The following is a 24,823-nucleotide window of genomic DNA, read 5'->3' as shown; positions in this document are numbered from 1 at the left end:
CTGTCCATTTTTCTCAGTTTCTCACTACTGATCTCCAGCAGCAAACCTAAAATAAGAGGCAGAAAGATCACAAAAATTCCTAAAAGAACAGGAAAAGCTCCCTGCTGTCACTACTCTCCTTTTCCAGAAAATGTCAGTCCACCGTGACATAAATGTTATTCATGACGTTTAGTCAAGCACTCATTCACATGTGCAACTCTGAAATGTTTGAGTGTAAGCAACAGTAAACAACATCTTAGTGAAAGAATATAAAAATAAAGAATAACCATCTCTTAAGAGATATTTATATCTCCAGGAACTACAGCCTAGATAGCTTTTAGACAGCTAAGTTAGATTATATACCTCACCACAGTGAGCAATTTCAGATGTCTTGGAGGCTGAAAATCCATACTAATTATTATTAATATAGAGGAACAAAAGGAATGATACAGAGAACAAAGAGGAGAGAAAGACTTGTCTGTCTGTCAAGGGAGAAGGAGGATTGGAATCGAATGCATATCATCATGTCATGACCCAGTCCACCAGAAACTTCATTTATCTTAAGGCAAATTATAGTTTATTACTGGTAGTGTTTCTCTAAATGGATAAAAACAGTCAGAAAGCACAAGAAATGCAGAACTAACCACCCAGTCCTCCAGGACGTTTTCTGTTGGCAAAAGGTGAAACCACTCACATCTCTGCAATAGCCCTGGGGCTCCGGTGTCGGAATTTCCAGCGGATTCCTGCTGTCTTGAGGTACCCTGGGTCACAACGGCAGCAGAAGGCTCCAAAGAAAACAATAACACAACTCAAAATGTGGGAGAGCAGACAGAAACCCATTGCATGGGCCCAATGGCAGTCCCTCAAACTCCTGTCCCCTTTCCTCCAGCCCATGCTCTGGCCCACCAGATGCTTCTGCCTGCTGAGGGCTCCCTCCCAGGGTGGAAGCCATTTTTCTCTTCCAGCAGGAAGCTACAGGTTAGATCTGAGCTGATGATGAGAAATGAAGGAGTGAGGGGGTAAGCAAGATACCTAATTTCCAAGACAAGGTATTTTTTTACTTTTTTAAAAGAACGGAGGAGGTTTTTTAATTATAACAAAGAAACACTTTCAACACGTCATAATTCATCTGACTGAAAATTTCACATCTCCCACTTACTCCGTTGATGATGGGAAGAGGCTCTGTCCTGGCTCAAACTATTGAAGTGGCTTCTTCCTGGCTAATTGTTAAACATCCTGTTTTAGCATAATTTTGTTACCTTGCTCTTTCTCTTGTGATTATATGTAGTTTGAATACCTTCTGTGATACTGTCACTTATTTGTAATGTCACCAAAAAGCTTGGAGTAAAATTATGTACATCTTAGTGATTTATCAGAATAGTTTTAATCCCGTATTTTAAAACTCATAGTAGCAGCTTAAATTTGCCTGTGACTATGTCCCCAGTATTTGCTGTAGTGCACAGAACTCAGGCTTATGGATTTTCAGTCTGTTAGGAAAAAAATCACAACTTGTTGATCAAATTATGCGATACACATACTAAATAGTACAAATATGTGAGTACCTGAAAAAGTATTCACAGGTTTGTATGGAGCTCACGGGTTCTTCAGTAAGACCCTTTCACTGGGTTCACATCAAACATAACATTAATTTACAAATGAATGTCTTTTTCTTTGTTTGATCACAAAATGCACATTATTTACATGTCTGCTTTTGCACTGAAGTATTTACCAGTCGTCTTTAGCTGGTATGAGCAATACCTGATACTTGCTATTTGACACAAGACGCTTATCAGTGAGTACAACAAATTGAAACAAATTCAGAGAGAGAGAGACAGAGAGGGGGAAGTTTTATGAAAGCGGAGCCTGGATACAATAAATAAGTCACAGAAAAAATGAAAAATGAAAGGTGGCAAATCATAAACAAAATAATGTGTATGTGAATATGAAGCATGGGGTTATGGCTGTCTTTGAAAACACTAATTCTTGCTTTTGAGCCTAACTGCCAGACTGCCGTTTTCTGATGAGTGTCCCAAGTGCACCTTTTGCATGACCACTCCCTTCATCTTGCAGGAGGAGATGAGACTAGATGAGGTTTTCTGTACCCTATATTTCACAATGGGGAAGCAGAGGATGAAAATGAATGTACAAAAGCCAGAAAAAAGGGGTTTGATATTATGTCTCATCATCATCAAGTGGCAAGGAGAAAACAGTATATGATCTTACCTGACAGTACCTGTCTATCAGAGCCCCTGACAGAAGCTCTGGTTAAGAGCCTAAAGAACATAAACTTTGAGTTTGGCCTGTGGGAAAGTTTAGATCCCACTCCTAATGCTCTCCATGGGCTGATGCCAACCTGACAATATTCTGTATTGATTTTGCAAATCAAGCTCTTGTCATGGAATCACAGACCTACGTTGTTGGAAGGCTCCTCTGGAGCTCACATAATCCAAACTCCTGCTCAGAGCAGGGTCAGCTAGAGCAAATTGCCCAGGACCATGTCCAGTGAGGTTCTGAATATCTCATCTGAAGATGGGGACTCCACAACCTCTCTGGGCAACCTGTGCCAGTTTCTGACAACTCTCAGCAGGGGAAAACAAAAAGTTTTTTCTTATGTTCAGATGTAATTTTCTGTGTTCCAGTTTGTGCCCATTGCCTCTTGTCCTGTCACTGGGCACCACTGAGAAGATCCTGGCCTTGTCTTCTTTACTCCCTCCGATCAGGCACATGTACACATTGATCAGATCCCCCTGGGCCCTGCTGAGGGTGCACTCTACCCAGTTGTCCAGGTCATTAATGAAGATGTTAAACATTATTTGTCCCAGTATTGATGCCCAGGGCACACTGCTAGTGACAGGTCTCCAGATGGACTTCAAGTGGCTGATCACAACCTTTTGAGAACATCAGTTCAGACTTTTTTTTGTCCATTTCACTATCCATTTATCTAGTTTGTTCTTCATCAGTTTGTCAATGAAAGTGTTGTGGAAGATGGTGTCAAATGCCTTGCTAATGTCAAGATAAACAACTACACAAGACATTCTGTTGTCATTCTTTTAACTATGATCAGCCACGGCTCCACTGCATTTACCAAGTCTCCCAAGCCCTGAGCAACCTGACCTGAATGACCCTGCACTGACCCTGCTGAGAGCAGGAGATTGGGCTGGGTGGCCTCCTGAATGCCATGATTCGTTATAGCAAAGGCAGATGAATCGCACCCCGCTAAGAACAGGTCCCAGGGCTCGGCTTTTCTGCTATGGAAAGGAGCTGGGATGGGAGAGCCAGGGAACCGCCGTGAAGGATCGAGCTTGCTTCTCCTGTTGGACAGAAGGAGGACAGGAGAGATGAGGGCAGTGAATGCTGCTGCTGGGAGGGTTATTTCTCACATTCAGCACTGAGCTACTGCGCAGCCCAGCCCAGCTTCCCACAGCCCAGCACCCACCACACCGAGTGCGGGAGCCCCGCGTGTCAGCCTCAGCAGTCTGCTGCTCTGGGTGAGCCCCCCTTGATGATTATGAGCTCTGGCTTACAGCGCTCCTTTCTGACTACCGAAGAACATTTCCTGGTTGCAGGAGCGAAGGTAAAGCCGGAGGATTGAATCTAGAAGAAAAGCGGCAGAAAGAGGTGAATAACAAGAAAAGAACAGCTGATCATGCAGACTCAGCAGTGTGCAAAAGGTTTTTTTTTTCTAATATTTTTTCTATTGTTTGCTCAGAGATGTTAGACTTTCAATGGCCTACAGTGCAGTGAGGAAAGAATGTAGTTATTAGATTGTGCTAAAGAAACTTGAAGAATATGACATCCTAGAAGAAGATACTTCTAAAAGGTATGATTTTATTTTTTAAAAAATCTCAGACTGGTGATTTCTTTTTATCATTTAACCCACCTGAGACTGTTGAGTCAGACATGCAGTATTGTAATGCCTGTGGCAATATTAACTCAAGATCTGCTTATAATAAGGATCAGAAACACAAAATTGAAAAAGTAACTGTTAGATGATTCTCATCCAGATTCCTAAATGTTGCAGAACCAAGCTGTAAATTTTAAAGGGAATATAAATAATGGTACAGGGAATTGAAAGGCAAAGGCAGAGAAAAAGTTACCCTGAGGAGTCCGTAAATTGCAAAACTAGGTATGTGGTGAGCAAATCAAGACAGTATCTGACATTAAGGTGAAAGTCTGTGTAAAGTTATGCTGGACACAGACAGGTAAAACTGAGATAATGGAGAAGTCAAGAAATCACTCCTTACTGTGGTAAGGTAAAATAAAATCTAAAAAAGATAACATTTGTAAGAGTTTTGGGAAATTGAGGGCTTACTTGCAGGCTGATGTTAAATGTTAAATACCAGATGTTAAATCCTGTTGGCCACTTTAATATTACTTATGCGTTGTTAATTTGAGTTGTCCCTGTGAGCGCATTCAGGACCAAATCATCCACACTGTGTGGCACTTTTGGAGGTTCCCAGTCATGTCCATACTGCCCCAAACATGTCTCACCTGTCCTATGAAGTCTTACTGCACACTTGGCAAGCTGCCTTCTCCTGTGCTTTCCATAGCCATCGCTGTACCATGTGCATCCTTCACAGCCTTTATAACAGACGAGTCATTACTTCTTGTTACACACCAGGGGCTAGGAAAGAGGAGCATTGGAAACAGGACAGCTCTGTGGGTTATCAGCCTTTTCCGTGCTCTTCCCATGCTTTTAATTATTGACAAGATATACAGAGCAGTGAACATCTGCTCTGTAGGACCGGCCTCACCCCAATGCAAGAGGCTCCTGCAGGGATGCCGCACACTGTCACATCTCATGGTGTTCATTTGTCATCTCCCCAGCATGTGTCCTCAAGCCTGGGTTCCCTCTCCTCAGAGTGAGCCCGTGAGCCTGGCTCAGCATCAGTAGTGCTCGCTGTTACCCAGGGACATGGCCAAGGCTGGTGGGGAATCAGGGGCCTTCTCTGATTAATGTATGTTTGGTTGAATCCTGAAGCTAAGGTCCTTCCCCAGGGCACTGATTCAAGAGACAAGACACATGTCAACAAATAAGACGTATTTTATTTTTGCCAGAAACCTCTGCTGCAGTCTGATACCATAATTCCTACTCAAAGAGATCATGGGCAAAGAGCAGGCCCTCTTAACACCCCCTTAATACCCCATGATTATCTAACTCATTTCATACAGAGTGATCTGCCTTTTGGTTTCGAACACCCTGAAGTCAGCCACTTACAGACAGAGTCAGGCTTAATCCACTGAGCTGAGGGCAGGAGACTCAGGGAAAGACAGCAATGTCCAGAGATGTCTCTCAAAGGAAACAGGCCCAACAAAACCCAGATCTCTCCTTCTGAGCCATTAAAACTGAGGACTAACTGCCTAGGCAGCCAGGAAAAAAAACTGTTAGAACAACCTCAGTGAAGCTCCCCTCTTACACAAAAACCCTGAAAAAATCATTTTTCTCAAACTTTTACTAAGATCTTTGTGCTGTTTTTTCTAACCAAATCTACAAAAAAGAATGGGCATCTCTTACGGTGAGGAGCAGGAATGGGTGTAAAGCAAACCTTGGAGCCTGCAGAAGGGCAGAACTGAAAATTAATCATTCAAGCATAAAAATCTCCATTACTGTGCACATTTAGTGTCTGACACCTTAAGACATCTTCCTGAGCCAGCTAATTTTGAAGGCATCTGAGAAAAAAAACGTGGTTATTGCAGCCACATTCAGAGTGAAATTCTTGTGGGTATATAATGATTTTGTAGAAACAGTGTTAAAATTGTTTAAACAATGTTTAGAAAAGCTGGAAAGTCCAATATGGGTCCCTACTCAACCCAGTCTTGTTCAGTATCTTTATCAATGATCTGGATGAGGGGATCGAGTGCTCCCTCAGTAAGTTTGCAGACGACTCGCGCAAGCTGCGCAGGAGCGTTGATCTGCTCGAGGGTAGGAAGGCTCTGCAGAGGGACCTGGACAGGCTGGGTCGATGGACCGAGGCCAACTGTATGAGGTTCAACAAGGCCAAGTGCCAGGTCCTGCACTTCAGCCACAACAACATGCAACAGGCTTGGGGAAGAGTGGCTGGAAAGCTGCCCAGAGGAAAAGGACCTGGGGGTGCTGGTTGACAGCTGGCTGAACATGAGCCGGCAGTGTGCCCAGGTGGCCAAGAAGGCCAACGGCATCCTGGGCTGTATCAGAAATAGTGTGGCCAGCAGGAGTAGGGAGGTGATCGTGCCCCTGTACTCGGCACTGGTGAGGCTGCACCTCGAATACTGTGTTCAGTTTTGGACCCCTCACTACAAGAAGGACATTGAGGTGCTGGAGCGTGTCCAAATAAGGGCAACGAAGCTGGTGAAGGGTCTGGAGCACGAGTCTTATAAGGAGCGGCTGAAGGAACTGGGGTTGTTTAGTCTGGAGAAGAGAAGGCTGAGGGGAGACCTTATTGCACTCTACAATTACCTAAAAGGAGGTTGTGGCAAGGTGGGTGTTGGTCTCTTCTCCCAAGTAACTAGCGATAGGACGAGAGGAAATGGCCTCAAGTTGCGCCAAGGGAGGTTTAGATTGGACATTAGGAAAAATTTCTTTACTGAAAGAGTGGTCAAGCATTGGAACAGGCTGCCCAGGGAAGTGGTTGAGTCACCATCCCTGGAAATATTTAAAAGATGTGTAGATGTGGCGCTTAGGGACATGATTTAGTGGGCATGGTGGTGCTGCGTTGACGGTTGGACTCGATGATCTTAGCGGTCTTTTCCAACCTTAATGATTCTATGATTCTATGATTCTATCCAAGGCCAGACCAAAATGCTCGATACTGATGTCATCGGACATTCTGGAATGTGTTTCAATACAAAATGTACAAAGAGATCATCTGGCATGAAAAAGATGGTTTTAAAAATGGTTTAGAAGTAGATGAAAGGGGGCAAGTGCAAGCTGACTTTGGTTAAGAAGGTCTATGTGTGTATTAGCAATACAAAGGACCCAAATTAATATATGCTGCTCCTCAGGACTTAAAACTTGATCCAATAACTCAAGTGAGGACTACAAACTGGCTTGGCTTCTTCAAAAGACCTACTTCTACTGAAGAGTTAACTCAACTTAAACTCTACGAAAGAGCTAAAACTCAGGTTAAACTCTACTAAAGAACTAACTCAAGTTGAGAGCTCAAAAGAGCTAATTCTGCTAAAGAGCACTGAAGTAAGCTATCAGCGATTTCAATTTAAGATTTAAGAAATCTTTCACGTATGACAGCCAGGATCTAATCAAATAGTGCTGTAACTCCTTTACAACATCTCTACCAACTCGCTTTAGCTCAACATCGTTACTGCTTACCATTTTTCTCATAACTTTTGTTTTCTTCTGCTTGATTCAGTTTCTGTGACACCTTTCCTATCCCCAAAGGCCAAGCCCCTACAAGGACTTGGTCTAGCAGGGGATGCATTTCCATTGTTAACAATATAATATGGTCCAACATGACTATGTTGCACAGTTGAGCATTTTTTATTTTACCAAATAGAGAGTTGTTACTTACATATAGTTCATTCTCAGTATTCGGGCAAGGTCTATACAGAGCACACAGAACTGGCGCATTATTCTTGTATGATTTCTTTCTTTTTACACTTTAATCTTCTCCACTAGGGAAAACAAGATGCTTGCCATCCCATACAGCTTTTAACCAGCAACTTGCAAAATTTTTTTAAGAAAAAAGATTGCCAGAAAAGGAATCGGAGGTGAGGAGTAGGAAAAGGGGGCAGCTTGAGCCAGGCAAGGCAGGCAAGAAATGGGCTAGAAGATGGAAGGACAGATGGGAGCTAATTTGCACAAGACCTTGAAGGAAAGAACAAGGAGTCTGAACTGTATGTGGAAAGCTGAAATACAAGAGATTTCTCCATAAACATTCACACTGAGGGAATGATATTTAAAAGCCTTAATAAGATATGAATTTGGGTAACACTTCAATTGTTTTTCTGAGAGAATGACTCAGGTGATCCAAGACTCAGGACTGTTCTTCATATTGTTTTCCCCGTCTGCAGTGTCACTAAACAATTATGCCATTATTGTGATCAAGGCCTCACGTCTGAGGAAATTTCAGCAACACCTGGATATACTGACATTAACTGCGGTTTGGTGATTAAACTTCCCGCAGTTGCTTTAGTAACCACTTCTTTGATAGGATTAAACAATTCTGTCACTCTTTTGGAAACCCCACTAGTCTCTACTTTACTAATCCACTAATTTAGTTCTTCATACTTACCAATGCACTGACCACCAGAAAACAGCACTGATCGCAGGACGTGCCTTCTGGAGTGATATTTGAGAATGTCTTTGCAAAGATATCCTAGTTTTCCTCAGTGTTTGAGCAGGCTTTTTTCCCTGTTGAATATCTAATCAGTACCTGCTGAAGGATCCGAAAAGGGTATTTCTCCATTCCAGAAAAGGCCTCTGGAAAGGCTGCGGTGATGCTGCCTCTTTCATCCTCTAGATCTTGGATAAGGCAAACGAGCTGTAACTTTGCATCACTCTTGATCTATGCCTTCCTAAAAGCAGAAGTGTCTTATCTAAGCTAACAGACTCTAACAAAGGTTCTTACTGTCAAGGGACAAATCAGCCTATTTTGCAAACTATTGCATCTGGAATTTTCAAAAAAGACCCAGAAAGTTACGCACCAAACGTCCATTGTAATTCCTCAAGAGTCAGACACCGAGCTCCTTGAGTAATGCTTCACCCAACAAATTAAACTATGCTGCGATACAGGTGTTGTGACTAGAGCTGACTGTACTCTAACGATGTCTCATGCTGGGTGTGGGCAGGAGAGCACAAGGGCAGGGTAACGTTAGAAGCCGTGTGGCATCCTGTGCTCTGATAGTGGTGTGTGGTCACTTCTGCAGCCCTCGTACCTCTAGCAACTTTAGGTGCCAGGCTACAGATAGGCACTTTAGGTAAGCCCAAAGACCTATTGAGAGGCAGTCTGAGTGCAGGTCTAAACATGCACCCTTCTGTGGTGCCCAAATACCTCTTTTTCATGGAAACGCATCATACAGCCAGCGTATGGCAGACAAATTCACTCCAGAGTCCTCTCCAGAAAGGGCCCTGTCACATGCCAAAAGGGTAGACGGGATTTGTAGGCAGCTGGACTCTGGCTTGTCTTTTTAGTGGCATGGCTGTACCTGCCAAAGCTAAGTCCAGCAGTGCTGACACACAGGCTTGGATCAGGAAAATTACCATGCTTTTGGGATGCTGTTGTCAGAGGCTCTAGTACAAAAGATAAATGAAATTTGTGTAAACTCCTATTGCCTCTGCTAGACATATTCTTTAGGTAAAAGGTACCTTTTAGAACTGACTGTAATTCTGTCACTCAATTCCTTGTTAGTTTTGGCATCTTTCATAAGCACAATAGATAGAAGCAATTCTGAAAGTCTTGGAAGGGTGAAGAGGAGACATCAGGAGAAACATGCACACCACAGAAGACTGTGCCAAAACAAATGAGTTTATAAAGATCACTTTGCTATGTAGTCTGTTTGAACATTGTACATGCCATGTCTTTCACCGTATATTCTTCAGTTTATAAATAAATCAAATTGACATATATTCACAATCTAGCACCATCTGCTGCGTAAAAGAGGAAGGCACTTTAAAAGCAAAAAAGGATCTGTTCTTTTTCTTACACGATACATCTTAATCAGGGAAATTTATTCCTGTTTTTACAAATGTGTAGCTTGACTTTCAATATAACGCGCATTTGAAAAGAACCATTTGAGGAAACCCTTCTAACTACGGATTCTCATTTACTGTTAGTTTCTGCACTGCATTAAAATTCATTTATTTCCAAAACACAAAGCTGAGAGCAAGAAGCAGGAAGGTCTCATTTGAAGTGTGGTGAATCAGACCTTTGTGGAAGAGATACATATAATCAGAGATACGGGTTATGTTTTATATATAAATTCTTCTAATTTAAGATAAACATTGGATTTAATAATTGAGGCAAATAATTCTCTGCATCATCGTATAGTGTTTTAATTTACTAATTATATTTTTCAACTGTTTTATATATACCCTTAAAACAGGTCATTTTTTTTTCATTAGCATGAGATATTATTCCCAACAAATTTCATTCAGGAACAAAAGTTATAAATTTCTTTCCTATTTATTACTCAATTAAAAAAACATATATATTGCTGAAATTCTAAGTGTCTCTCTCTCTTTTTAAAGTTTTTGGAAGGTCGTGGCGAAGCACGGAGGCATATTCTGAAATTAATACAGGCTGCCTCAAAAAACTAAGCTTAAGCAACTTCATTGTCCCACATGACACGAAAATTAACTCATTCAGGGATTTAACTCTCCTTCATTTCTTCAATAGCTAAGTTGCCTCATTTTACTTTAACAAACAATCTGTTACGGAACCACTGAAATCATTTAATAGAACAAACTTGTTTACAGTTTCTTAAGACTCTCACACTGAAGCACTGAAAAATTACTTCGCTTCCTCCTTCTGCTTTGTCCAAAAGGCATTATTCTTAGCAAGCAACACAAAACAAAGGGATGTTAAATTAAGTTTCTGCTTTAAAACCAGAAAGAAAAAAAAGAAAAATAGCCCACAAAATTTCAGTGTAGTGATGCGGTGAATTCTGGCCTGTGCAAAACTGAAGTAGTTTTCCTTATGGGCGGTGACCCAAAGACAGCTCCCACTGTGGGCCACAGGGTGCTGCACCCCCCAACCAGAATCCTGTCTGAACTCAGACCAGAGGCTGAAGATGGTCCCCATTGTCCTTTGTTTCAATCAAAAAATGTCTGGTTTGCTTCTTTCTACAAGGAGGGGCTCTCTCAAAAGATAAAAAGCATAAACTGTAGGCCAACCATCAGTCGCATAGCTATTTGGACACAATTTTAAGATGCTGCTTAGCTGCAAATGTGCGTTCTCAACAGGATACTTTAGCCCTGTGCTGTGGCTAGCAGGATCTTTGGTGAAGTACCTCTGAAAATCCCAGAGTACCCAGCCTCTTTGATTTTTCAATAAATATACTAAAAAAACCCACTGTCTGCTTTTTTGATCGTTTCTTTTGGTGAGCTACTGCATAGTTTAGAGTAGTGGAAAATGGAAAAGTGGAAGTTCTACACAGATAGATAGGACTCAGAGCTGAAATGTATTTTTAGCACTCCAATTTTCTGAATAGAACTAAAAAAATTGCTCATGCCATAAGAACCAGTCATATGCTCCAAAGGCAAAGAGCTGCTCTGACTCACCAGCAGGTTTTACAAACTACAAAGTATAAAGGCTTCACCACCTTAAAACAGGCTAATACACTCCAAAGCAGAACAGATAAAAAATTATGAAACATTAAACATCAAAAAACCACACCCAGCTGCAAGTCCACAGGAAAACCTTGTGAACTTTGCTCATAGTATTCCATAATATTTCAGAATATCAGCTCTAAACATAGCTGAACATATACCTCAGATTTAGTGATCCATTTCTTCAGCTACGTTTTTTTCAGTTGCTAAGAAATTTCTTTCTCCTGTTTCTTGTAAAATACAAGTTTATAACATCCGACATGCTGTAGGGAATCATTCCTCATTGGATTGACTTTGAATATACCTGAAAGCATTTTGTTGCTCCTAGATTTTTTCTGCTACGGTCCAATGAACTTCAGTGAGCTTGAACCCGACCTTGGCATGTTGCTCTTTACCTTCAGGTGATAATTCAGAAAGTAACTGCTCACAGTCAAGTTTAAAATCGTTCTTTTCAGACAGTTTTGAGGAAAACAAAAAAGATCGAAAACAATCCTTGACCTTCACCATTCCCTGACCTGAAGCTAAGTGCAGTTAGATTTTCTCCCGTCCCCATGTCTCCTTGTCACAAAGGAAGTTTGAATCCAAGGCTTGCTGCTCACTTTGTCAGGTGCAGTCCTGGGGATTCTTTTTTGTATTGAAAATACAGCTTACAAATACAGCAACTATTTCAAAATGTATTTTCAAGCACATAACTTTTAGTGAAAATAGAAAAACAGTTCCCTAGGAGTATTTTCAGCCTGAATGCACCCAAATGAATTCATAGGCTTTTCTGAATCAATAAATAATTTCTTTGCCACATCAGAGTTGTGGTCTGAGAAAAGGACCTTTAAGAATGTGCACGTTTTCATACCTGTAGCAGAGCTTTCTAATCAGATCACATCTGTGCATGTGTGAATTTAAAATACGAGCTTCATGCAAAAAGCTTTGAAACTATATCCGTTTAAGTATATAGAGCTGTTGCCTTGCTCAGAAGTGATCAAGTCCTCCCTGAGTCTTGTACCAGCAATCAGTCCAAAACCTAAACACATTTGCATTACAGCAGACTACATCTCTCTCACCTATATGTCAAAAAACTTGGCAAATTTTAAATCAGTCCCACTAGCTTCACTGGGAAGAGCATGTCTTCAACACCTTTGCGAAATCAGGTAATTTGATGAGTTGTTTAAAGCTGTAAACTCAAGTCTTGTGTTTAAACCCATTCAGCAAGTTTAGAGGAGTGAGACCTAGATCCCTGATCTGTAAGACCCTGCCCTACAGCCTGGTCATTCACAGTGCCATTGATCTCCCATGTGCATCCTCGGACTATGGACACAACAGTAATTACAGCATTAACTACTGAGAAATATGGCAGAGTTTCACACCGAAACCAAGATCAGTTGGAAACCAAGAATACCCCCAAGATCCTTACACTCTGCTTCTTGGCGATGCTTTGCACCTCCTGCCAGATGCACCCAGACTCCTTGATGCTGTTTCCATGAACAGGCTAATATGGGGCAAATCAAAAATCATCAAAACCCTTTCTCAAATTTGAAAAATGGGAGGTTACTCAAATCAATTGCTTTTACAAGAATACCTGAGGCTGAGCATAAATTTTTGGAAACTGAAAGACCAGTTTCCAAAATGTTTAGACTAGTTCCTAATAATGTCCAAAAGCCATCTCAGTGCACGTATTCTTCTTTGCTCTTGACTTCCAGCAAGCAAATAATGTTCTATTCTTCACTTGTAAAATGCAGCTTTTCATTTTCCTCTGTTCAACTTTACTCAGAAAACCCGAGTTCTCCCAATGGCCCTTGAGCAAACAAACCTCTCAATGAGCGATATTTAAAGGAGGTAATTTTTCTTCAGCCTCACCACCATTCTTTCTGCCTATGCTTTCCACTTTGCATGGACCAAAACAGTATGTTTTTCTCATGTAGAAGCTCTTTTTTCCTGTAAATGTGGTTAATTTTTTTCTCCATATTATAAAATGCAGAGGACTTACTTGCTTTACTGCAGCTATCAACAATTACAAATTCAGAAACTAAAACCAGTTGTTCTTTTTTTTTTCCTAGTTGCAAATGGTAGTCACTATGGCAGCCAGCCAGGAGCAATGGTAGACCTAGAGATGCCAAGAACGCAAAATCCGAAGCATATTGTGCCAAGGCCGGGTCTGCAATCAGCTCAGCACCTAACCTACGACCTGCAGGTTTTTCATCTCCTTTCAGACCCAAATTTGCCTCCCGGGAAACCGAAGGATGCAGGAGCCGCCATGACTGGCACATGATTTAACGACCCCAGGAGCTGCAATCCACCAGGCCACAGGCAAACCCGCCGAGCTCACGGGAGGATGCTCCTCGGCTTTCCCCCGCGCCCACGGTGCCCCCACGCCGCCCCGCTGCCCCCCGCACCGCCCCGGCCCCGCCGGCACCTCGGGGCCGCGGCGCGGATCGCGGGCTGGCCAATAGGGGCGCGGGCCGCGGGAGATCTCAGCCAATCAGCGTCCGCGCCGGCCGCCTGGGTCGGTGCTGCGGGAGGGCACGGGGGCGGCCAGCAGCTGCCAGGACCCGCCGCCCCGCGGCCACCGCCCGCCCGGGGCCCGCGGCCGGGCAAAGGGCGCGCCCTGAGCTGATCCGCGCCTGCTTTTCCCCCGAGCTGCTTCTTGCCCCGGCCCTGGCTGCAGCCCCGGCTTCCGGCGCTGCCCAAACTACTGAGGTTTCGGGAGAACCCTGTCGCCTTGTCCCTGGCCCGAGAGGGATAACAAAACAAAACAAAACAAAACAAAACAAAACAAAACAAAACAAAACAAAACAAAACAGAATAAAACAGAATAAACCAGAATAAACCAGAATAAAACAAAATAAAACAAAATAAAATAAAATAAAATAAAATAAAATAAAATAAAATAAAATAAAATAAAATAATATTTAAAACCACAAGAAAATCAAAAAATAGTAATAATTAACCTGCTTTCTCACGAGAGGGCTGTCGCAGCGCAGCGCACAGCTGACAGATCGGAAGCCGCAGCCGAGCGCGGTGGCCCCGCGCAGGAGCCGCACTGTGCTCCCGCCTCCCGGCCCCACTGGGCCCGACAGAGCCGCGCGGAGAGGCGGGCAGCGCGGCCGGCAACTCGGGCCGGGCAGCGCCGGCGGGAGAGCTCCGCCGGGCTCGTGCAGCCGCGCCGGTGCGCGTCCCGACGGGTCACCGGAGCTCGCCCTCTACCCAAGCACATGGACCCGGCGGGCTCGGTGCGGGAGTGCACGTCTCCGCTAAGGACGTCGCAGGGATGGGGCCCTGAAAATGACATGCGGCAGAATATCTTCCCGTGTTTTCCCCTGTATTTTGTATTTCGATTTCGCCGCTGCATATCAGTTTAAAAAAAAAAAAAGGCAAAACATTTTTGTTTTTTTGTTCTCGACTTTGGTTGTTTGCGGTTGGTTATATTTAGTTCGGTTTGTGTTTTGTTTCTTAACTCAAAGACTACATTGATTTTTAGATCTACAGACCGTTAATTCACACAAATTGACTGCTCGAAGTAGCTTTTTTTGTAAAGGTAGCCCAAGTATTACGATTTGATGGGACACGTCTACTAAAACACACAAACTCCACTGACATGTAAGCAATTCCCGGATCACAGGTTTATTATTCTACCCTTTCCGCGACCTTATAGCGTACATGACGCATCTCTCCCCGGCAGCAGCTCCGGGGAGAGTGGGTGCCTTCCTTTGGGAAGGCAACAGATAAATATTGAAATAAAGAATTGGCCGGCTAAATTCCGGGTCCCGCTGCTGATGCTATAAATGACAACGAGATTTTCGACTCCGCTGACAGATGAACAGGATCCCACTCTCCGCAGGAGAGATCTTTTCCATTCACTTTCATGACAGAAACACAACTTGAGTCCTGGGACAAAAGCGAATCGAGTAAGTGGGTATTTAGCGCACTAGCCCAGACAAAAACAAAAAAACAAATACTGAATCCTAAAGCTTTTGAATCTAAATCAAACCTTTAAAGGAAATCCAAGCCTGGTATTTGAATTCCCATTTCCTATTGCTGTCAAGCACGTTTAGCCTTAATGAGCGAATGGAGGGTCAGTTTTGTATCTGAGATTCCTTCAGCTTTGCATCTGAGATTCTTTCAAATGCTGGAAGTAATCTGTTTGTATTTTACATTGCATCACCTACACCCTGGACTGAAATAGGGCCTGATCCTGGAAACTCACAGCCTTCTAACTCTCCACATCAATTGAAGAGATTTACCACCCGCTTCAGAGTTGTGAGCTACGCAAAATCAAAAAGCGGGGCTCCCTCCCGCCCCCTCTGCCTGCCCGAGTGCAAACTCCCACCGAAAGCACCAGCTCGGGCCTGAGCTGGGAGACCCGCGCAGCTGGTGGGTCACTGTCGGCAGCGTTGCGTCCTTTCGCGTGGTGACCTGGAGGATTTTCCAGGGGAAACAGATATTTTTCTGACAGTCTTTTTCAAGTTGAACGCGTTTCAGGTTTTTCATACCAACAGCATATGGAGATTTTTACCTCAGATAAAAGTAGCAACGATTCTGAAGAAGAGTGTTTGCAAAAGGGTACGTTTGAACACAAACAGACAAAGCAGACTAACAATGTTCAGCCTTTAACATTTCTGCGCCAGCCCTGCGCAAAAAAAAAAAAAAATTATTTTCCAAAAGTCGTAGGCATAGGGAAGAACGGGCTGGATTTTGTTTGGGTTTTGCCCGTTTGTTTTGCTGAGTGAGAGAAGGAAAATACTCAGACGAAATATTCAGGGGCAAATTCTTTAGAGCTTAACCCAAAGACGCTGAATACAGCGGGATCTGGGCCGAGTTCCCGATCATCAGAAGCGTTACGGAGAAACACGAGATCCTGCTGACAGCATTCAGTGAACAAATAGACAAACAGTAGTTTGTCAGTAACTTTATTTTTTTTTAAAAAATGGCACGACAAACTGGAACCAAGACCAAAATACTGTATCCACTGTACATCATTCATTAGAAAACAAACATACATCACATTTGTATTCTACCGAACAGAGAGTGTATTTCCTTTAAAATTATATAGTGCGTGCTTTTAGATTCATGCTTTTCAATATTTATTTTACATTTGTTACTCAAATATTATCTGTTATAAATAATTGCAACTTGACCAAATGGTGCACCTGTTATCATATGCGAACCACTTCAGTGCTGTAAGTGTGGCTTTTTGTTGCCTTTTTCTTTCTTTCTTTCAAAAAAGCTGTTGGTATTGCTTTATCAGGACCCGAGAAAGTACATCTGAGGTGTCAAATAAAGTGTACAGATGCCAGAGGCGCTTGCAGACCCGGTACTGCTGCTGAGCCCCCCGGCTCGGGCTGCTGGAACAAGTGACGGGAGAGCACATAGAAAAAAATCGTTTCCAAAAGGCACAATTTCCTCGACACAAAAGTACAATAAAAATATATGGCCACTGAAAAACGGGCGCCTATGGGGAAGCGGTGCCTCTCCGGCGGGATCCCGGGCCCGCCAGGGTTTCGCCCCCCCCTCCCGGCACGGCGGCGGGAGCCCGGGGACCCCCGCGACTAGCGCGCACTCCTGGCTGCCCCCGCTGCCAGCGGGTGCCTGCCAGCCCGCGCCCCCGTGCGACACGACCTCCCGTGGGACCGCCCCGGGAGGCCGGGAGCTCAGAGTCAGTGGGAGGGGGGGCTGCAGCGCGCCCCCCGTCCCCGCCCCGCCCCGGCCGGCTCCTGCATCACTGCTCGCGGTTCCTGCTGCCGCTCTCCGGGTCGCTCTGGTCGTCGGTGAAGCAGACGTCCACGTCGCTCTCGTTGTCAGTCTTTTGCTCCTGCTCGGGGTGCGCGTAGCCAGAGTCACTCTTGTCCTCGGCCGCCTTGCCGAGGCTCTGCCCCGGGTGCCGGGACTTGACGTGCCGCTCCAGGTCGCGGCGCCGCACCAGCACCTTGCCGCAGTACTCGCAGCGGTAGGGCGTGTTGCCCTCGGCGTGCAGGCGGATGTGCTTGTTGAGGTTGCTGGGGTCCCCGAAGGGCCGCAGGCAGACCTTGCACTTGAGCGGCTTGTAGCCGGTGTGAGTCCGCATGTGGATCTTCAGCCCGTACTTGCGGGAGTACAGCTTCCCGCAGTAGAGGCACAGGTGCCCGGTCTTGGGCTTCCCGCCGGCCGCCCCCGCCGCCCCCGCCGGCAGCGCCTCCAGCCGCCCGCGGCCCTTCTCGGCCGCCAGCTCGGAGAGCTGCTGCGTGTGCATGGCGATCTCCCGGTCGATGCTGGCCAGCGAGCCCAGCTCGGCGGCGTGCAGCCCCGCCGCCGGCCCCCCGAAGTACGACACCGACTCGGGGTACTTCAGGAGGCCGCCCAGGTGCAGCTTCAGCGGGTAGTAGGGCGCGGCGCCGTACAGCAGCTCCCCGTTGTAGACGGTGAGCGGCATCACCGGCAGCCCGCACTCCCCCGCGTACGCCTTCAGCCCCTCGAAGGGCGGCAGCGCGAAGCGCTCCAGCGCGCCGCCGGGCAGCGGCGGGTAGCGAGCGGGCGGCAGCGCGGCGGCGGGCAGCCCCCGCTCCACCTGCCGGAAGGCCGAGGCCTCCTCCAGGGGCGAGAGCAGCGGGAAGGCGCGCAGCCCGCCGCCGCACGCCAGCCCCGCCGCCGCCGCCGCCGCCGCCACCGCCGGGGGGGCGGCCTCGCCCGGCAGAGCCCCGCACTTGGGCGGCGCCTCGGCGGCGGCGCGTCCCGCCTTCAGCCCCCCCAGCAGCTTGGAGAAGCCGAGGGCGGCGGCGCCCCGCGCCTCCTCCCGCAGCGGCCCGGCGGGGCGGAATGCCGAGCGCGCCCCGGGGCAGAGTGCCAGCCCGTTGCCGCCCGGCGGCCCCAGCAGCGGCCCCGGCCCGCGGGCGGCCCCCACGCTCATGTCCAGCGCGCGCTCCTGCTCCTCCTTGCCCGCTGCCCGCTTGGGCAGCCCCGGCTTGGCGAGCGGCGGGGAGGCGGTGGCGGCCTCCCGCTTGACGGCCTCCCGCGGGCCGCAGCCGGGGGGCGGGTGGCCGCGCAGCGCGGCGACCGGCGGCTCCTTGGCGGGGAGGCCGAAGGCGGCGGCGGCGGCGGGCCGGCCGTGGTCGTGGTGGAGGAAGGGCCGGCCGTGGCTCAGCGCGCAGTGGAAGTGGACGTGGGCCTTGAGGCTGTTGGGGTACTTGAAGGTCCTCCAGCAGTACCAGCAGATGTACCGCTCCTCCCCTGCGGAGGCAAGCGGAGGGGCCCGTCAGCGGCGGCCGCGCATCCCCGCGCCTCCCCGCGCCTCCCCGCGCCCCCGCCGCCCCGGCCCGCCCTGCCGTGCCGCGCTGCGGTGCGGTGCGGGAGCTGCGCGGTCGGGGCTGCGCTCCCGCGCACGGGGCGCCGGGGGGGAGCAGCTGCTGCCGCGAGTCGTCTGTCGGGGGGCCCATCTGTTGGCGTTTGCAGAGGAGGTAGCGTATGTCAGGGAGTCGGCTGCACCGAACAAAGGCCAATCTAATGATCGTGAGCCCCTCATTACGCGGCGAGACAATATCCGATATGTATGGGCCATATGTAATCGTTCCCTTTCAGAGGACAATGCCCTTTGTGCCCCGTCCCCTAAACATTTTGGCTTCTCTCAAGCGGAACAGACCTCGGTCGCCGCGGCTGCGGTGACTGCCCGGCACCGCGGAGGACAGACTTCGCTTTCCCCCTCCTGGCCCTGCTTGCCAGGAGTGTCCTCCCAAGGAGGAGCCTCTTCCCAGCCCCGACGGTGAAACGCTGCCTCTGCGGGCAACCTGTCTGTCTGGGTGTCTTTATCTTTATTTTCTTTCTTTCTTTCTCTTTCTTTCTTTCCTTTCTTTCTCTTTCTTTCTTTCTTTCCTTCCTTTTCATTTCTTTCTTTCTTTTCTTTTCTTTCTCTCTCTTTCTCTTTCTCTCTTTCTTCCTTTCTCTCCTTTCTCTCTCTTTTTCTTTTTCTTTCTTTCTTTCTTTCTTTCTTTCTCTTTCTCTCTTCTTCTCTTTCTCTCTTCCTCTCTTCCTCTATTCCTTCCTTCCTTCCTTGTTCCATTCCTTCCTTCCTTCCTTCCTTCCTTCCTTCCTTCCTTCCTTTTCTTTCTTTTTCTATCTTTCTTTCTAACTCTCTCTGTCCTGTCCTTCCCGTTACCCTTTTCTCCTCTCCTCTCCTCTCCTCTCCTCTCCTCTCCTCTCCTCTCCTCTCCTCTCCTCTCCTCTCCTTTTCTTTCTCCTATCTCTTTTTCTGTCTATACATGCCATCTATCTCTCTCTCTCCTTCATCCCAGTCCCTACAATACACCGACAAGACGTTTCGGAAGCCCCCCCGAGCTCCCCCGAACTGCTGTCCGCCCCGCCCGCCCCCAGCTGACCCTCACTCCTGAGTTAATGCCCCGAAACACCAAAGGCGAGGCCAAGTGCCACACAGCAACGAGAGGCCGCTCCAGGCCTGCGGCCAGCTCCTCACGTTTCGGGAGGTCCCTTGGGGGGCGATGGGGGGGTGAGGTGGGGCAAAAACGACGAGGATGGGGGGGTCTTCGGGCCTGCGCCACGCTCCGCGGCAGCCGGGGCACCCGGGGGGCGGCGGGTCACCGCGGCGGACACGCTGGCCGCGACCAGCCTCTCGAGAGGGCTTTAAATGAAGCATTTGGGCCAGGGATCCGCCGGTGGCCGCTGCGGGTGAAACACGAAGCCTTCGCTCTCCGTGGGGGACGCGGGCGCGCGCTCGCGTGGAAGGATCCAGCGCTGGTGCGTGTGTCTCGTCGCCTGCCGTCGTGCGCAGCCCTCCCTCGCTTGCCGTGGAGCGGCGGTCCCAGGCTGTGCAGCAGCGACATGAAGTCGTTGGACGTGGTTTTTCGCCCCGTCGAGGAGGGAGGGAGGCGGGAGCCTGTCTGCCCGGGTCCGCGTGGGGCAGCGGCCGCGGGAGGCGGAACCGCGGCCGCAATCCCACCGCCGTGCATTGGAGAGCGGGTAAAGGAGCGGTACGGACCCAAAGGCCACACATCCCCGCGGGCTCCCTCCTGATGCCTTCGTTTGCCGTTGCGGGTCTTTCCAGCGGCGCGGTTTGGCCCTGGTTGTCCTCGGCAAAAGTGTGGCGGGACCGGCGGGACCGGCGGGACCGGCTGCCTCCCGAGCGCCACCGAGCCCGGCCCGGCTCTTTCCCCGGCTCAGCTCCAGTCCAGCAAGCATCGCTCGGGGGAAGGAAAAAAAAAAAAAAAAAGAAAGAAAGAAACGAAAAACACCCCTTTCTCATCAGGGTAAACCCAAATAAATGGGGTCAAACACAGAAGATTTCCAAACTTTTCTTCTGTTTTGTTTTGTTTTTTGAAAAAGCTCTCTGAATTTCTTCCGCCCTGTTTTTCTTTTTTAGCGTACTATCCTTAAAAGAAGAGCGCTTCAGCATTTTGATACACTTATTCTGAGTCCGTATTAATTAGACTGGAAACTGCACATCCGCAGGGTCAGTCTGCAACTAAGCCTGGCTTCGACGGGACGAGGAAGATGCCGCACGCTGGGTGCCTCTCGCAGACCTGAGCTTCCTCCCCCTGAGCAGCAGCGGTACCCATCCACAGGCAAGGGCCGCTGGGTCGGGGGGACAGAACCCAGCACCTTGTCCTCCTTCCTGCAGCCGAAACTTCGCCAGAGCCCGGGCTTTTCTCGGGGGTGACCTTCCGCACACCCAATCCCTCACCGCCCTTGGTGGGGGGGAACAGAGACGCGTTTCTTTTCCGGGTATAGTTTTAGTACGAGGAGGGATTTGGGTTCTTGCGCATCGCAGGAGTGGGATGAGACGTGAGCAGCCAGTGCCCGGTGTTCCGGCCATCGTCTCTCCAGGCCGAATCCCCATTACCCTGCGGAGCAGTCAGCCTTGAGGGGTGGGGAGGGCTCAGCCCCTCCCCGGATCGTGCCCTCGCTCCCTTCTCAGGGACGCCGCCAGGTGAAGGATCTTCCACGTAGGGCAGGAGCAGGCGGGGTCCCCTCGCCGGCAGCTGAGCGGGCTTAGCCCGAGGTGAGCGGTCCCCGCGGGTCCCGTCGAGCCGCCGCCGCCTCGGGGAGCGCCGGGGCCCGGCCTCCGCCCGCCGGGCCGGGCAGCGGCGAGAGGGCCCAGGGGTCAGCAGGAGTTTGTGCCCGCCGCCGGAGCCGCCCGACGGCTGAACACCGAGGGATTTCGTCTTCTTTTCCCCCGTTTAACGTGCTGCCACCTTATCATCTTTGTTAACATCGGTGTCATTCCAGCTAAGAATCAGCCTGCTGATTGAAACAAGAGGTCCCTGACGGGTGTCTTCCCCTTCTCGTTATCCTCGGATATCCTTATCTGAGTGTAATTTGACGCCGATTTAATTTTTACCTAATGCATCCTAATTTATAGGGACTGCCCACTACCCGCGTTGACTCGACTCTGTGAATCTGTCCCTCAGATAACCTGAAAAGAGGCTCTAAAGCTCTGACCGAGGAACACGCAAGGTGAAAGCGATATTTTGAAAACCTGCGAAGCCAAATTCTGTCTCGCATAACACCACCAGCGTTGTTTCACAGAACTCCCATTTGCCTATCAAAAGATCATTAAATTGTGCCGATGACGGAATGACTCGAGGCACGGAGGCCTTTCCATACACTACCGAGTTAATAGATCATCCTTTAAATATAAGCAGATGGAGTCCTAGTTTAAAGGGTGGCAGGTTAAAAGTCACTGCAGCTGTGTTAGCATTAATTTTTCTGAGGGCGCCTATTTGAAGGGCCCGCTTTTGCCTACCGCAGTTTGAGCTCCCGTCAAAGGTGTCAGTTAAAGAGGGTTTGTTTTGTTTCATTTAATTTGGTTGCTCTGAAATGAATGGCCGCATCTGTACCTTTCTCGTCGTGCGTCGGGGTGGCCGTGACGGGGATGTCAAACCACTGCGCCAGGGGGTTGGAGTACCAGACGGTGAGCTCCTCTCCCGGCTGGACATCTCGCAGCGCCCGGTAGAAGATCTGGGAGGGGGAGAAAGGAAACTTCTTCAGGAGGCTTGAGAGGGGAGGCAGGTGGCGGAGAGCGGTGCCAGGCCGGCCCGGAGCCGCGAGTGGGGTACCTGTCCTCCTGGCAGATCCGCAACAGCCTCCAGTGTCTGCTCTTGGGAGTTTCGGGCAGCCCGGATTAACCCTATCCACTCCAGAGCTGAGCTCCCGGCTTCATCCACTAATTCCCCTCTCACCATCCGCACCTGGAAGACAGGCGGCACCGCTGTCACTTCCACGCGAGACGAAACAGAAAGAAGGCAAAAAGCTTACCCGTCCCCCTGCCTGCGCCCTCTGCCTTGCCCGGCGTCCCTGCTGGTCACCCACCGGGCCAGGTGTCTGGGCATCGCAGCTCGGAAGCAGCGGCGAGAGCATCTCGTTTTGCCGCCGGTTTGCCTCTTCCATCCTCACCCACCTCTGGGTAGGAACTTCCTCGACTCGCAGGTGCCTCGGGAGAGCTGCGGCTGGCCTGGGGGGGTTGCTGCTCTGCGGGAGTAAGGGTGGAAGGGCCCGGGCCCGGTGGGGACCTGCAGCACTGCGAGGGGAAATGGGATTTTTCCCTTGGGTCGCACCGGCCCAAACGCACGTTGTTCAGTCGCAGCTGCCGCATTTAGCTTAACGCTATATTAAATGCCCAGGTAAGATGCTATTTTTTTGGAAGGGTTTGTGCAGCCTCTGAATCCGTGCAAAACAATTGCGACATACATGACTTGTCGGGAGACGGGAAGGGGGAAAGGGGAGAGGATTCTGCTTAGCTACAAAGTCTCTGGAGCCCCATACTTCATAATCTGCTTGCCCATACAAAGAGAAAATGAAGTGCTCGTTCCCTGAATGACCGTGCAATAAAAGTCATCGGAACAAAGCAGTCTAAAGCGAGAAACCAAGGGAGCCAGATGAGAAATAAATTTGAGTGGGCTGGCAGAGCGTTTAAAAACAATTAAAGGGCATTAAAAATCCGAGCGGAACGCGTGAGCCGCGGCTGCTCGGGGGGTTGGAAGGAGGGCTCTCATCCGCAGCCCCCTGAAGAGCCTGATGGACGGGGCGAGTACCCTTCACCTCCTCCTCCTCGCTCCTTCCTAGCTCGAACATCGACTAACCCCGGAGCCGGTAGCCGAGTGGCCGTCACCCCCTCCCGCTCCGGCTGTGCGACTCGTTTGCGGCTCCGGGGCTAGGAGCTGGGCTGTGAGGAGGCCGAGCTGTGCTCCGCCGGGCGCTGGGCTGCCCCGACACCTGCAACCCGCACCCCGCCGCTGCCCCCAGGGGAGCCCCGGCCCGCTCGCTCCGCGCTCCTCTCCGGCCCCAGCCAAAGGACCCGCTGGACCCGCGGCCGAGGAAAGGGACGGGGGCGGCGGGGGCACAAACCCGACCCAAACGCAGAAATAAATCGGTGCATCTGCCTCCCCTTGCTCTTTCCCCGGACAAAACCCGGGGGCTGTGAAAGCCGCATGCCCCCGTCTCGCCGGGACTCCAGACGCGAGGAGCCAGCCGTGGCACGTCCTGGCCCTGCCGGGGAAGGGGCAATGCCGCCCGAGTGAGCCCCGCGGGGCGGGGGCCGGCGGCGGGACCAGCGCCTTCCGGCACCGGGCACCAGGCACCGGGCACCAGGCACCGGGCACGGGGCTGGGGCGGCGCTTTCGGCATGTCTATGTCCAAGGCGGGGGCGCGTCCGCTCCTCCGGGAGGGCCCCCGAGTCCCCTGGCCTCGTCGCGGAGGCCGGCCGGGCTGGCGGGGCCCCGGCGCTGGGGAGAAGGGGGAGAGGGCACGGGCGGGAGGCTGTCCTGCCAAAGCCGCGAGGAGACATCTCGGGACGCTCTGGAAACGCTTCCCTTTCCTTTCCTGGCTCGCTCTAAGAAGAGGGAGGGAGAAGAGCAGCCTCTTCTCCCAGGCCGGCGTCCCCCGAGTCAACGAAAGAGCAAGGTCCAGCGGTGCAGGAGAGACCGTAGGAAAATACCTTTTTTTTGGGTCCTGGCTCCCTGCGGTCTGACAGGTACTTGCCCAGTTTGAAGATGCCCGGTACCGGACCCAGCCGCAGTCCCGCCGGGATGCAGCTCTCCGCGCTGACGCTGATGGCCGGAGCCCTGCTCGTTTGCATCGCTGCCTCTAGGTGCGAGCGCTCGCGAACCCCAACTACTTAAGGGGGCCGGAGTGACAGCGGCAGGCGGCGGGGAGGATGAGCACAGGCGTATCTCCGCCCGCAGAGTGACGCGGCCCTGTGCGGACGCCGGCTTTTCAACGGGAGCAGGAGGGGTACCCCTTGGCAGGGGGATGCTCTGGGGCGCAGAGTTTGGTGAGAGAGTTTGGCTCCTCGAGCAGCTGCGGAGTCCCATCCAAGAGGGTCACATGGAGCCTTTCCCTAACCCTCCTGCATAATCAGGCGGAGTGAATGGCTGGCAGACAATGGGCCAGGCGACCTTCCCATTCCTAAAAATCCAATTTGTCAAGGGCAAAGAAAAGGCGCTGGTGAATCAAAGGTCTGGAGGGACCATTAATCCTCAGCATGGGGTATTGTCCCCGAGACAGTTACGATATTTTAAGTGACAAATCCACTGTATAATTTCTCCATAAATTTTACTTCCTTTTATTGTTCCTCGACAAACCAGTTTTGGAAAATAAGTGACTATTTTA

At 49.6% G+C, this 24,823-nt stretch overlaps 1 protein-coding gene across 1 annotated transcript; it reads right to left on the bottom strand.

Annotated features, from left to right (window-relative positions):
* Positions 1-16,952: 16,952 nt before the first annotated feature.
* PRDM13 (PR/SET domain 13) lies at positions 16,953-24,290 on the bottom strand. The gene is made up of 4 exons (XM_075148065.1): positions 24,150-24,290; positions 22,273-22,404; positions 22,054-22,174; positions 16,953-18,436 (listed from the first exon to the last, which is right to left on the bottom strand). Exons 1-4 carry the CDS (start codon positions 24,288-24,290, stop codon positions 16,953-16,955), a joined length of 1,878 nt encoding a protein of 625 aa, XP_075004166.1.
* Between the last annotated feature and the right edge of the window lie 533 nt (positions 24,291-24,823).

The sequence above is a fragment of the Calonectris borealis genome, chromosome 3, assembly GCF_964195595.1.
Source record: "Calonectris borealis chromosome 3, bCalBor7.hap1.2, whole genome shotgun sequence".
Lineage (NCBI taxonomy): Eukaryota > Metazoa > Chordata > Aves > Procellariiformes > Procellariidae > Calonectris > Calonectris borealis.
This window is presented reverse-complemented; position numbering and strand designations above follow the sequence as displayed.

Excerpts from the sequence above, each read along its gene's own strand:
- PRDM13 (XM_075148065.1), bottom strand. The coding sequence starts at position 24,290 with ATGCAAACGAGCAGGGCTCCGGCCATCAGCGTCAGCGCGGAGAGCTGC. Across the intron at positions 22,405-24,149 it reads AGCCAGGACCCAAAAAAAAG|GTGCGGATGGTGAGAGGGGA; the intron begins GTATTTTCCTAC and ends CCTGTCTTCCAG. Across the intron at positions 18,437-22,053 it reads CCCGACGCACGACGAGAAAG|GGGAGGAGCGGTACATCTGC; the intron begins GTACAGATGCGG and ends TTGCCTCCGCAG.